Source organism: Dryobates pubescens, chromosome 31 (genome assembly GCF_014839835.1).
Source record: "Dryobates pubescens isolate bDryPub1 chromosome 31, bDryPub1.pri, whole genome shotgun sequence".
Lineage (NCBI taxonomy): Eukaryota > Metazoa > Chordata > Aves > Piciformes > Picidae > Dryobates > Dryobates pubescens.
The window spans coordinates 6,413,404-6,426,039 of record NC_071642.1 but is presented as its reverse complement, the minus strand read 5'-3'; the positions used below and the strand labels follow the sequence as shown (position 1 = coordinate 6,426,039).

Below are 12,636 nucleotides of genomic sequence, written 5' to 3'. Positions count from 1 at the left end.
CTACCCGAGGTTGGAGCCAGCTGGGGGTTGGGCTCTTCTCCCAGGCACCCAGCACCAGAACAAGAGGACACAGTCTCAAGCTGTGCCAGGGGAGGTTTAGGCTGGAGGGGAGGAGAAAGTTCTTCCCAGAGAGAGTTGTTGGCCACTGGGCTGTGCTGCCCAGGGAGGTGGTGGAGTCCCCATCCCTGCAGGTGTTCAAGAGGGGACTGGATGTGGCCCTTGGAGCCATGGTTTAGCAGTCATGAGGCCTTGGGTGAGAGGTGATCCCTGATGATGTCTGAGGTCTCTTCCAACCTTGGTGATTCTATGGTCATGCAGTATTGGGCTGGAGACCAACCCCAGCTTCCACAGATCAAATACTGCCTTGGGTTGGAAGGGACCCCTCAAAGGTCATCTTGTCCCACAGTGAGCTGGGATACCTCCAGCTGGAGGAGGCTGCCCAAGGCCACATCAAGCCTGACCTTGAATGGTGGCAGCAATGTGGCCTCCCCTGGGCAGCCTGTTGCAGTGTCTCACCACCTTCCTTGTGCAGAGCTTCCTCCTGGCCTCCAACCTCAATCTCCCCTGCTCCAGTTCCAAGCCACTGCTCTTTGTCCTGGCGTCACAAGGCCTTCTAAACAGCCCCTCCACAGCCTTCCTGGAGGGCTCCTTCAGATACAGAGATGCAGCTACAAGGTCACCCTGGAGCCTTCCCCAGGCTCTCAGCCCCAAGGCTCTCAGCCTTTTCTCCTCACAGAGATAGCTCCAGGCCCCTCAGCACCTTCCCAGCCTCCCCTGGACTCTCTCCAGGAGTCCCCTCTTGAACTGAGGAGCCCCACACTGGACCCAGTGCTCCAGAACTGGCCTCCTTAGGGCAGAGTAGAGGGAGAGGAGAACCTCCCTCAACCTGCTGGCCACACTCTTCTTAATGCTTTCCAGCACAAGCCACCTTCAGGCACCACCACCACCCTCAGCCACTGCAGTGTTTGACTCAAAGTCCCCCCCCCCTCCCCCCCCGCCTCCAAACCCAAGCACATGAATATGAGGCCCCAAGTTCTGCTCTTGAGATGATGGTTGAGGAGAAAACAGCAACCTTCCAAAGAAGTCAGGAAGCCCTTCCAGGGCCAGGAAACATTCAAGCTTCTGAGAGGACAGATCGAAGTCACCCTCCAGAGAGGGCAAACCAAGCCCAGGGCTGCAAATCACCTTCCACTGACTGCTGAAACTGGCTCCAAACCATTATCAAGTGGCAAGAGGAGGAAGCAGCAGAATTGGTACATTCCAGCATGATGTCCTTGGACTGCAGCTCCTCTAATCAGTGTGTTCACAAACACTGAGCTGCTGAATCCAGGGCACTTGAGCTTTCAAACCAAAACACTCTGATCATACCCACCCCCCCTCCTTGTCCACAGGGATGTGGCAAGCAGAGAACTGAGCCAGGATGAAAGAGGTTGTGGAGTAAGGCAGAGAAAAGGTGTGGGCAAGAACCAGACAGCAACTGGAGATAAACCTTTTGGAGAGCCAGAGCTGTTGAGTCCACAGGGGATTCAGAATTCCAGCATAGTGGGGGGTGGAAAGGAGCTCTGGAGCTCACCCAGTCCAACCCCCCCTGCTCCAGCAGGGCACCCACAGCACCCTGCCCAGCAGCACAATGCCCACAGAGGGGGCTTGGAAGCTCTCCACACCAGGAGACTCCACAGCCTCTCTGGGCAGCCTGCTCCAGGCCTCCAGCAGCCTCACACCAAACAACTTTCTCCTCCTGCTCAGGTGGAACTTCCTGGCTCCCAGTTTGTGCCCCTTGGCCTGTCCCTGGGCACCACTGAGCAGAGCCTGGCCCCAGCCTCTTGCCCCCACCCAGCTCCTTTAGCTCTTGCTGAGCATTGCTCAGCTCCCCTCTGGGGCTGCTCTTCTGCAGGCTCTCAGCCCCAGGGCTATCAGCCTTTGCTCCTCACAGAGCTGCTCCAGGCCCCTCAGCATCTTTGGAGCCTGCCCTGGGCTCTCTCCAGCAGTTCCCTGTCCTTCTTGAACTGGGGAGCCCAGAACTGGACACAGTATTCCAGATGTGGCCTCAGTAGGGCAGAGCAGAACCTCCCTTGCCCTGCAGGCCACACTCTTCATGTTGGACCCCAGGTGACCCCTGGGCTTCTTGGCCATGAGGGCACATTGCTGGCTCATGGGCAACTCCTTTCCCACCAGCAGCTCCCTCTCTGCAAAGGGCTTGCAAGAGCGGCAGGAAACAGTTGCTCAGCAGAGAGAGGAATCCTGACCCTTCCCTCGCCAGAGTCCTCAGTGCTGAGACCACAGAGGCCAGAAGGTGTTAGAACATTCAGGTTTGCTCTGCTTGGGTGGCTCTGCCTCCTCAGCCCCTCCAGATGCAATTCAGTCAAGCAGTCAGGGGTGGCTCCTTCCCTCCCTGTGCCTTCTCCCTTCTCAAGGCAGGACTAAAGAGCACCAAACCAGCTGGACGAGAGCAGGTTCAAGCCTGTCCTCCACTGCTCACCTACAAGCCCAGAGCCTGCTTCAGCTCTCACCAGAGCTCAAGATCCTAATGAGCAGCACAGAAACATCCAGGAAATGCTTCATTTGCATATCCCTAGAAGGACATTAACTTTCCCTTGCACTGCAAAGGGAAAAACCAGAGAGCCATTTGCAGTGTCACAGCCCAAGCTTCTCGGACCCCCCAGTGGCTGCAAGGGTGGCAAAGCACCAAGTCACCTCTCAAAGCACCAAATCACCTCCCAAAGCACCGAGTCACCTCCCAAGTCACCTCTCAAAGCACCAAATCACCTCTCAAAGCACCAAGTCACCTCTCAAAGCACCAAATCACCTCCCAAAGCACCGAGTCACCTCTCACTTGGGTGCCAGGGGCAGAAGGAACGCAGCCAGCACAACCCAAGGCAGCCCTGGAGGCCCTGTGAGGCAGGCAGGGGACAAGCCCAACACTAATGAAACGATGAACACAACACAGCAACTGCTGCCTGGCTCTGCCTGCACTGGTGCCTGCCTCGGCCCGGCACCGCTGCCTGGCCCTGCCTGGCTCGGCTCTGCTCTGCCCCGCACTGCTGCCTGCCTCTGCCCTCCACCGCTGCCTGGCCCTGCCTGGCTCAGCTCTGCCCTGCCCCACACCGCTGCCTGGCCCTGCCCTGCCCTGCCCTGCACCACTGCCTGCCTCTGCCCGGCTCTGCCCCGCACCGCTGCCTGCCTCTGCCCGCCACCACTGCCTGCCTCTGCCCTGCCCCGCACTGCTGCCTGGCCCTGCCTGCCTCTGCCCCGCACCGCTGCCTGCCTCTGCCCTGCCCCGCACCGCTGCATGGCTCTGCCCGGCCCTGCCCCGCACCGCTGCCTGCCTCTGCCCTGCCCCGCACCGCTGCCCCTGCCCTGCCCCGCACTGCTGCCTGGCCCTGCCCTGCCCCGCACCGCTGCCTGCCTCTGCCCTGCCCCACACCGCTGCATGGCTCTGCCCGGCCCTGCCCCGCACCGCTGCCTGCCTCTGCCCTGCCCCGCACCGCTGCCCCTGCCCTGCCCCGCACTGCTGCCTGGCCCTGCCCTGCCCCGCACCGCTGCCTGCCTCTGCCCTGCCCCACACCGCTGCATGGCTCTGCCCGGCCCGGCCCTGCCCCGCACCGCTGCCTGGCCCTGCCCTGCCTCTGCCTCTGCCCTGCCCCACACCGCTGCCCCTGCCCTGCACCGCTGCCTGGCTCTGCCCCGCACCGCTGCCTGCCTCTGCCACAAGATCATGCCATGGGTTTGGGTCGGAAGGGACCTCCAAGATCCTCCACTTCCAATCTCCCCCCTGGAGGGACACCTCCCTCCCACTAGCCCAGGTTGCTCAAGGCCTCATCCAGCCTGGCCTTGAACACCTCCAGGGAGGGCACAGCCACAACACAGCCCAGTTAGGGGGGTGAGGGGGGATTTAAGAAGTTCTTTTACAGCATTCAGCCAGCAAGCAGAAGTTTCCCATTGCTAGAAAATCCAACTCATTCAAGCCAGCAGCCAGCTGAAAGTGGCAGGAAAGGGCCAATTTGTCTGACTGCTGTCAAGATCTTCTTGCTTGATGTTTTTCTGGTGTGACTCAGAATCACAGCAGAGCACTGAGCACTGCAGGCCTGAGTGGAACAAGTTCAGTTAGAAGCCTGCAATTCCACTGCAAACTACCAAGCAGCAAGGAGAGCTCTCCCACGGTGCAGGCAGCTTGAGGGAGCTCAGCTGAGGGAGTAAGGGGAGGCTGAAAAGGTGGAACCTTTGCTGCTGCCAAACCTGGAGCTGGGTGTTGATTTGCACACAGCAGGCTCCGAGTAGGTAGGTCCTGGAGAGGCAGACAGCCCCCTTGAGTACACAGGGGGAGGTTAAGCCACCACTCCTGCCCCAGCTCAGGCCACCACCCCAGCAAGAACACAACACAGCACAGAGGGATGTCCTGGCAGAGAGGGACCTGGGGGTACTGGTCAATGGCAGGCTGAACAAGAGCCAGCAGCGTGCCCAAATGGCCGAGAAGGCCAATGGCATCCTGGCCTGCATCAGGAACAGTGTGGCCAGCAGGAGCAGGGAAGTCATTGTGCCCTGTGCTCAGCACTGGTTAGGCTACACCTGGAGTCCTGTGTCCAGTTCTGGGCTCCTCAGTTTAGGAAAGAGGTTGAGCTGCTGGAAGGTGTCCAGAGAAGGGCAACAAAGCTGGGGAGGGGTCTGGAGCACAGCCCTGTGAGGAGAGGCTGAGGGAGCTGGGGTTGCTTAGCCTGGAGAAGAGGAGGCTCAGGGGAGACCTTCTTGCTCTCTCCAACTCCCTGAAGGGAGGTTGGAGCCAGGCGGGGTTTGGTCTCTTCTCCCAGGCACCCAGCACCAGAACAAGAGGCCACAGTCTCAAGCTGTGCCAGGGGAGGTTTAGGCTGGATGTTAGGAAGTTCTTCCCAGAAAGAGAGATTGGCCATTGGAATGTACTGCCCAGGGAGGTGGTGGAGTCACCATCCCTGGAGCCTGCTGAGGCCCTTGGTGCCATGGTTGAGTTGATCAGATGGTGCTGGGGGATAGGTTGGACTTGATGATCTCAAAGGTCTTCTCCAACCTGGTTAATTCTGGTTCTATTCTATTCTCTGCCCACCTGCAAAAGTACAGAAGACACAGGCCCAGAGCAGGTAAAAGCACCAGGAGAGCACACTGCAGAGTGCAATCACCAGCCAATTGCACCTAAAAATAGTTTAACTTGTCAAAGAGCTGCTAAGGAGGACTTTTGGTTGACAGCACTCAACAGCAGCATGATATTTTGTTCAGCCTGGAGAACTGCTTCCCATTTCCAGAGAGGACAATAGGTGAGGGGAGAAGGAATCATGGACTGGCTTGGGTTGGAAGGGACCCCAAATATCAGCCAGACCCAAGCCCCTGCTGCCATGGGCAGGGACATTTCCCTTGCTCAAGGCCTCATCCAACCTGGCTTTCAACACTGCCAGGGCTGGAGCCTCCACAGCTGCCCTGGGCAACCTGTTCCAGTGCTTCACCACCCTCTGGGGAAGAATTTCCTCCTAATGTCTCATCTCAATCCACCTTGCTCCAGTCTGCAGCCACCAGCCCTCACCCTCTCACTCCAGGCCTTTGCACAAAGTCCCTCACCAGCCCTCCTGCAGCTCCCTTCAAATCCTGGCAGGCTGAGAAGGATCAGACCATCAGAGCACATTTTGTCACAGACAGATCTGACACCACCCAGCGTCCAAAGGATGCCACCAGTGAGATGTCAAGCACCAGAGCATAAAGCTGGGCACCGGAGGCCCAGAGCGGCACGGGCAGCCGGGCGCCGGAGGCCCAGAGCGGCACGGGCAGCCGGGCGCCGGAGGCCCAGAGTGGCACGGGCAGCCGGGCGCCGGAGGCCCAGAGCGGCACCGGCAGCCGGGCGCCGGAGGCCCAGAGCAGCAGCACCAGCAGCACCGGCTGCTGGGTGCGGGAGGCCGAGAGCAGCAGCACCAGCAGCACCAGCAGCTGGGTGCGGGAGGCCCAGAGCAGCACCAGCAGCACCAGCAGCACCAGCAGCTGGGCGCGGGAGGCCCAGAGCAGCAGCACCAGCAGCTGGGCGCGGGAGGCCCAGAGCAGCAGCACCAGCAGCTGGGTGCGGGAGGCCCAGAGCAGCACCAGCAGCTGGGTGCGGGAGGCCCAGAGCAGCACCAGCAGCTGGGTGCGGGAGGCCCAGAGCAGCACCAGCAGCTGGGTGCGGGAGGCCCAGAGCAGCAGCACCAGCAGCTGGGTGCGGGAGGCCCAGAGCAGCAGCACCAGCAGCTGGGTGCGGGAGGCCCAGAGCAGCACCAGCAGCTGGGTGCGGGAGGCCGAGAGCAGCAGCACCAGCAGCTGGGTGCGGGAGGCCCAGAGCAGCAGCACCAGCAGCTGGGTGCGGGAGGCCCAGAGCAGCAGCAGCAGCTGGGTGCGGGAGGCCGAGAGCAGCACCAGCAGCTGGGTGCGGGAGGCCCAGAGCAGCACCAGCAGCTGGGTGCGGGAGGCCCAGAGCAGCACCAGCACCTGGGTGCGGGAGGCCCAGAGCAGCACCAGCAGCTGGGTGCGGGAGGCCGAGAGCAGCACCAGCAGCTGGGTGCGGGAGGCCGAGAGCAGCACCAGCAGCTGGGCGCGGGAGGCCCAGAGCAGCAGCACCAGCAGCTGGGCGCGGGAGGCCCAGAGCAGCAGCACCAGCAGCTGGGCGCGGGAGGCCCAGAGCAGCAGCACCAGCAGCTGGGCGCGGGAGGCCCAGAGCAGCAGCACCAGCAGCTGGGCGCGGGAGGCCCAGAGCAGCAGCACCAGCAGCTGGGCGCGGGAGGCCCAGAGCAGCAGCACCAGCAGCTGGGTGCGGGAGGCCGAGAGCAGCACCAGCAGCTGGGTGCGGGAGGCCGAGAGCAGCACCAGCAGCTGGGTGCGGGAGGCCGAGAGCAGCACCAGCAGCTGGGTGCGGGAGGCCCAGAGCAGCACCAGCAGCTGGGTGCGGGAGGCCCAGAGCAGCACCAGCAGCTGGGTGCGGGAGGCCGAGAGCAGCACCAGCAGCTGGGTGCGGGAGGCCGAGAGCAGCACCAGCAGCTGGGTGCGGGAGGCCGAGAGCAGCACCAGCAGCTGGGTGCGGGAGGCCGAGAGCAGCACCAGCAGCTGGGTGCGGGAGGCCGAGAGCAGCACCAGCAGCACCAGCAGCTGGGTGCGGGAGGCCGAGAGCAGCACCAGCAGCTGGGTGCGGGAGGCCGAGAGCAGCAGCACCAGCAGCTGGGTGCGGGAGGCCGAGAGCAGCACCAGCAGCTGGGTGCGGGAGGCCCAGAGCAGCACCAGCAGCTGGGTGCGGGAGGCCGAGAGCAGCACCAGCAGCTGGGCGCGGGAGGCCGAGAGCAGCACCAGCAGCTGGGTGCGGGAGGCCGAGAGCAGCACCAGCAGCTGGGTGCGGGAGGCCGAGAGCAGCACCAGCAGCTGGGCGCGGGAGGCCCAGAGCAGCAGCACCAGCAGCTGGGTGCGGGAGGCCCAGAGCAGCACCAGCAGCTGGGTGCGGGAGGCCGAGAGCAGCACCAGCTGCTGGGCGCGGGAGGCCCAGAGCAGCAGCACCAGCAGCTGGGCGCGGGAGGCTGAGAGCAGCACCAGCAGCTGGGTGCGGGAGGCCGAGAGCAGCACCAGCAGCTGGGTGCGGGAGGCCGAGAGCAGCACCAGCAGCACCAGCAGCTGGGTGCGGGAGGCCGAGAGCAGCACCAGCAGCTGGGTGCGGGAGGCCACACCAAGCATGAATTCACTGAGCTGAGTGCTGAGATGTGCAGTTCAGCTGAGGATTGCAGGCCGAGTCCACCTCTCTTCAGGCTGCTGAGTGTGAAAACCCGCAAGGCCTCCACCCAGGTTCTCCACTCCTAGGCTGTCTGCTTCAAACCTCCCCTCCAACCCTCCCCACCCTTTCATCTAGAGAAGATGCTCAGCAGGCTGGGGCTGCTGCCAGGAGCTCACCTTCCACCTAAGCACACTGCAGGTGTCAGCTAAGAGCTGAGGGACACGCTGGCAGAGGTGAAAAGCTGAATCCCCCTTAATTCCATCCAAAGTTTGGCTCCTGAGACACTGAAGTGACACCAGACACCTCCAGCTCCCAGCCTGATATCCAACTCTCAACACCCACCCCTGGTGTGCTGCAACTGTGGTGCTGAGCATCCAAACAGCTCTCAACGAGGGAAAAAACCCAAACCCAACCCAGCCCTCCCCACCCTACCCTAATTTGCTGAAGAACCACTGCCAGCTCCATTTTTAGGCATAGCATCCCCTTGGGATATTCAGAGACCAACACAAGTCCCCAGTAAGAGCTTCCAGTGACACATGGAAGGTGAAGGCTGAACTCCAGGCAAGGGGAGGAACAAACCAGGAGGAGGACTTGGGAATGCTGGTGGACAATGAGCTCTCCATGAGCCAGCAGTGCAGCCAAGAAGGCCAATGGGAGGCTGGGAAGATGCTGAGGAGCCCTGGAGCAGCTCTGTGAGGAGCAAAGGCTGAGAGCCTGGAGAGGAGCAGCCCCAGAGGGGAGCTGAGCAATGCTCAGCAAGAGCTGAAGGAGCTGTGAGGGGCAAGAGGCTGGGGCCAGGCTCTGCCCAGTGGTGCCCAGGGGCAGGCCAAGGGGCAGTGGGCACAAAGTGGGAGCCAGGAGGTTCCATCTCACCATGAGATAAAAACTCTTTGGTGTGAGGGTGCTGGAGCCTCAGTTTAAAGTGAAGCTTCTGAGGCTGGGCACAGGCAGAAGCACAAATTCAAAACAAGGTCATGTGAGCTGTCTGGGAAGTGGAAAAGCTGCTGCAAAACAATTTGCTCTAAGACCTTGGGCCTACTTTTCAGCCACCCAGAATCATCTGATTCTCCCTGCTCCTGTATCACTGTCACTGAATCCTTTGTTTACAGGCATGGAACAGCTCTCCCTTGGAGGGGAAAGCTCCACAGCCAGCCTGGACTACCCCATTCCCACCCCCAGACTGCAGGGCTCACTCACCAGCTCCAGCCCTTTCTTAAAGAAGAGCAGCAGGAAGCTGTTCAGCTTGGCAAAAGTACCTTTCAGATCACCAAGTCCAAGCCTTTCACCCAGCACTGCCAGGACCCCCCCAAGCCATGGCCCTCAGCACCACATCCCCACAGCTTTGAACCCCTCCGGGCATGGGGACTCCAGCACTGCCCTGGGCAGCCTGGGACAGGCCTGCACAACCCTCAGGGGGAAAGAAATTCTTCCTCATGGCCAACCTGAACCTGCCCTGGAGCAACTTGAGGCCATTTCCTCTAACCCTGTCCCTTGGGAGAGGAGACCAAGCCCCACTTCACTCCAATCTCCTTTCAGGGAGCTGGAGAGAGCAATGAGGTCTCCCCTCAGCCTCTTGTTCTCCACCCCCAGGGCCCTCAGCTGCTCCTTCACCAGCCCTGTTCTCCAGAGCCTTCCCCCACTTTTGTTGCCCTTCTCCAGCTCCTCAATGTCCTTCTTGGAGTGAATGGCCCAAAACTGAACCCAGACTTCAAGGTGCAGCCTCAGCAGCCCCCTGGGGACACCTCTTGTGAGGTTCTCTTTCATGAAGGCCTCAGAAGTTTGTCTTCAACCCTCACTGCTGCTCCACAGAGCATAGCAACTAACTTCAGGCCAGATGTAGCTGCCTCTAAATATCACTTCTGTGCTTCCTCAGGTATGAGCACCCCAGGTGCAACAGCAGGCAGCACCCTCTGCACATCTATCACCCAAGCCAAGCCCCTCAGGACACAGCAGCACGACTTTACCTCCCCTGCTCCACTCTGCAGGGCTCCTGCCAGCCAGGATTTATTGGCAGGTCCCCACTGCCACCAACCCAGAACCAAACCCCAGCAGCAGCTGCCAAGAACTCAGTTCTCCCCATCAGTCACCCTGAGAGTCAGCACCACTGCTGCCTGCAGCCCCTGAGACCACCTGGGGAGGGAACCTCACTCTGCTGAGGAAGAGGAAAACCAGAGAGGGAGGGAAGAGAGGGAGGGAAGAGAGGGAGGGAAGAGAGGGAGGGAAGAGAGGGAGGGAAGAGAGGGAGGGAAGAGAGGGAGGGAAGAGAGGGAGGGAAGAGAGGGAGGGAAGAGAGGGAGGGAAGAGAGGGAGGGAAGAGAGGGAGGGAAGAGAGGGAGGGAAGAGAGGGAGGGAAGAGAGGGAGGGAAGAGAGGGAGGGAAGAGAGGGAGGGAAGAGAGGGAGGGAAGAGAGGGAGGGAAGAGAGGGAGGGAAGAGAGGGAGGCAGCATCGCCCAGGCAGAGCACAGCAGGCTGCTCTCAGCTCTGGCTGTCCTGCCCAGGATCTGCAGCCAGCTGCAGTGCCTTTAGCTGTACTTGCAAAGCAGTTCTGCCCCCGGGGCAGCACCCTCCAAGCCTCTGCCGTTAAACTTTAACCGAGCCAGCCGGATCCAGCCGCTGCAACCCCGCAGCTCCCACTTCCACTCACAGAACGCTCTGGCTTGCAAGGGAACCTCCAGAAAGGTCATCTAAGTCCACCCCAGCCCCGCAATAAGCTCACCTCAACGTTTTCACACGGAAAGCAGGGGGCAAAGCAGAGCTTTAAAGCAACAAGGTTTCACTTGCTGAAGCGGGGCAGGTAGGGCTGGGTCAGATGAGGAAAGGGAAAGCCTGGGAATCGTTTATCAGGGCAGCAATCCCTCGGCTTCCCCCCTCCGCGAAAATCAGCCAAGAGGTATTTCGCTCCCAGCCTGGGAGCTGCCCGGCGCTGTGGTGAGTTAATAAACTGCTCACCCTTGTGGTTCAGCGGGGGAGCAGGAGAGGCAGCTCCCTCGTTCGGGACTCGCAGAGACAATATGGAACTACCGGCGGCATCACACTTCAGTCAGGCTTTTGGACGCCCAGCGAAGCCTCCCCCGAGCGCAGCCCTGAAACGTTATGCAAAACCCAAACCCCAAACAAACCAACCCCCGAGCGACCAAGCAGCCAACCAACCCCGACCGTTTCCTCCTGCTGGGGCTATTTTTATTTCGTCTCTCAGTGACAGCACAGAGCCCCTCCGAGGGCTTTTCCAGCACACCAGGCAAGCCTGACGGGGTCAAAGCCGCTGCCACCTTCGGTTTGCCTCCTGGCTCCTGCCCCCCCGGAGAGGCTTCCCCCCTGCCCCCAAGGGCTGGTTTTGAAGGCCAATCCAAGCAGCTCTACCTAAAGGCCAATTCTCCCTCGTAGCTTGCAAAAACAAGAGTCAAGCGAAGGCCGTGGGGAAAAGCAAAGCCGCACATGCCGAAGCCGGGGCGAGGGGAGGCTGCAGGGGGCAGGCTCCTGCCTAAGGCACCGGGAGAGGGGTGGCAGAGATGGGGCTCTGGAGGTGCCGGAGCGCGGCCCAGGCTGAGCCTTTCGAAGCAGGGGGAGGATCTCCGAGTTTCCTCTCCCCGAAGCTTTGCTACCGGCGTCGTTAGAGAACTCTCCCGGAGGGGGCAGAGGCCGCTCGGCCGGTAAACACCGGCGCCTGCAGCCGCCGCGAAGCATCCTGCCCGGCAGCTCTTCGCCCCGGCGAGGCCGAGCCCGGCGCGGCGGCGATGCACGGCGAAGCCTGCGGCTCCGTAAACAGCTCGCGAAGCAGGAGCGGGGAGCAGGGGCCGGGCCGCGCCGCCGGCCCCGCCAGGCCGCTCGCCCCCGCGCCCGCCATGCCAGCCCGGCTCCCGCCCCGCCGCCCGGCCCACACGCAGCGGAGGCACCGCGCCGGCCGGGCCTCGCGGAGCGCCTCCCACACCGGCACCTCCGTCGCTCCGCGGGGCCTCGCGGGCCTGCCGCCACCCCCACCCGCCGAGGGCCTCCCCGGGCCCGGCCTAGGCTCACCGCGCCGCCACCGAGACCTAGGCCCCGCAGCAGGCCAACCGGGCGGGGAAGGAGGGAGGGAAAGAGGGAGGGAAGGAGGGGAGGCGCATAGGCGGGCGGCCTGTGGGAGCGGTGCGCATCTGCCCGTGCCCCTGCGGCCCCCCCTCACCTGCACATGATCCGCCATCTTGCTCCATTCATGCTCCGCTCCCCTCCGCCTCCGCCGGGCCCGGCACGCGCCCGCCGCGCCTGCCCCCCCCCTTCCCCTCACACCCCCCGCGGCCTCTTCCGCCCGCGCGCACGCGCCGCCGCCCCGCCCCTCTGCGCCTGCGCGCAACGCGCCGGCCCGCCCGCCGCGCCCCGGCCACGCCCTCCCACGCCCTGGTCGCGCCCCCCACGCGCAGCGGGCCCCTCCCCGCGCAGCCGGCGGTGACGTCATGACGGCGGCGACGTCGCCGAGGGGAGGGGCGCGGTTTGTTGACAAGGCGCTTAAAGGGGCCGCGCCTCGCGCCTGCCGCTGCCCGCGACCTCGGCGCCGGCCGCCCCGGGTCCCCGCGCCGCCGGCCGGCGGAGTCCCGGGCACCCTCCGTGCTCCCGGCTCTTCCCATGTCCCCAGAGCCAGGGTTCCCAGCTCACCGCACTACTGCCCAGCCAGGGGTGAAACTCGTGCCCCGGTAACCCCTGCGCTGCTGCTCCCAGTGCCCCCGGTTCCCTGCGCCGCTGGCCCCGTGTCGCAGCTCGCAGTGTCCCGCAGGCATCTGCCCAGCTCCCTAAGCCAGTGCTACTGCTGGCACCAGCCTCCTGCCCCAGCAGCCCCTGCACCGGTGCTCCCGGTACCCTGCAGCCATGTCACCAATTCCATGCACCGGTGCTCCCGGTACCCTGCAGCCATGTCACCAATTCCA

General features: G+C 62.8%; 1 protein-coding gene across 2 annotated transcripts in view; it reads right to left on the bottom strand.

Annotated features, from left to right (window-relative positions):
• Nucleotides 1-11,996, bottom strand: part of XPO7 (exportin 7) — a 64,536-nt gene extending 52,540 nt beyond the window's left edge. For both annotated transcript variants that reach the window (XM_054174837.1, XM_054174838.1), the window contains exon 1: nt 11,901-11,996. In XM_054174837.1, the coding sequence (XP_054030812.1) occupies nt 11,901-11,918 (18 nt within the window). In that variant the 5' untranslated portion in view covers nt 11,919-11,996. The remainder of the gene's footprint in view (nt 1-11,900) is intronic.
• Between the last annotated feature and the right edge of the window lie 640 nt (nt 11,997-12,636).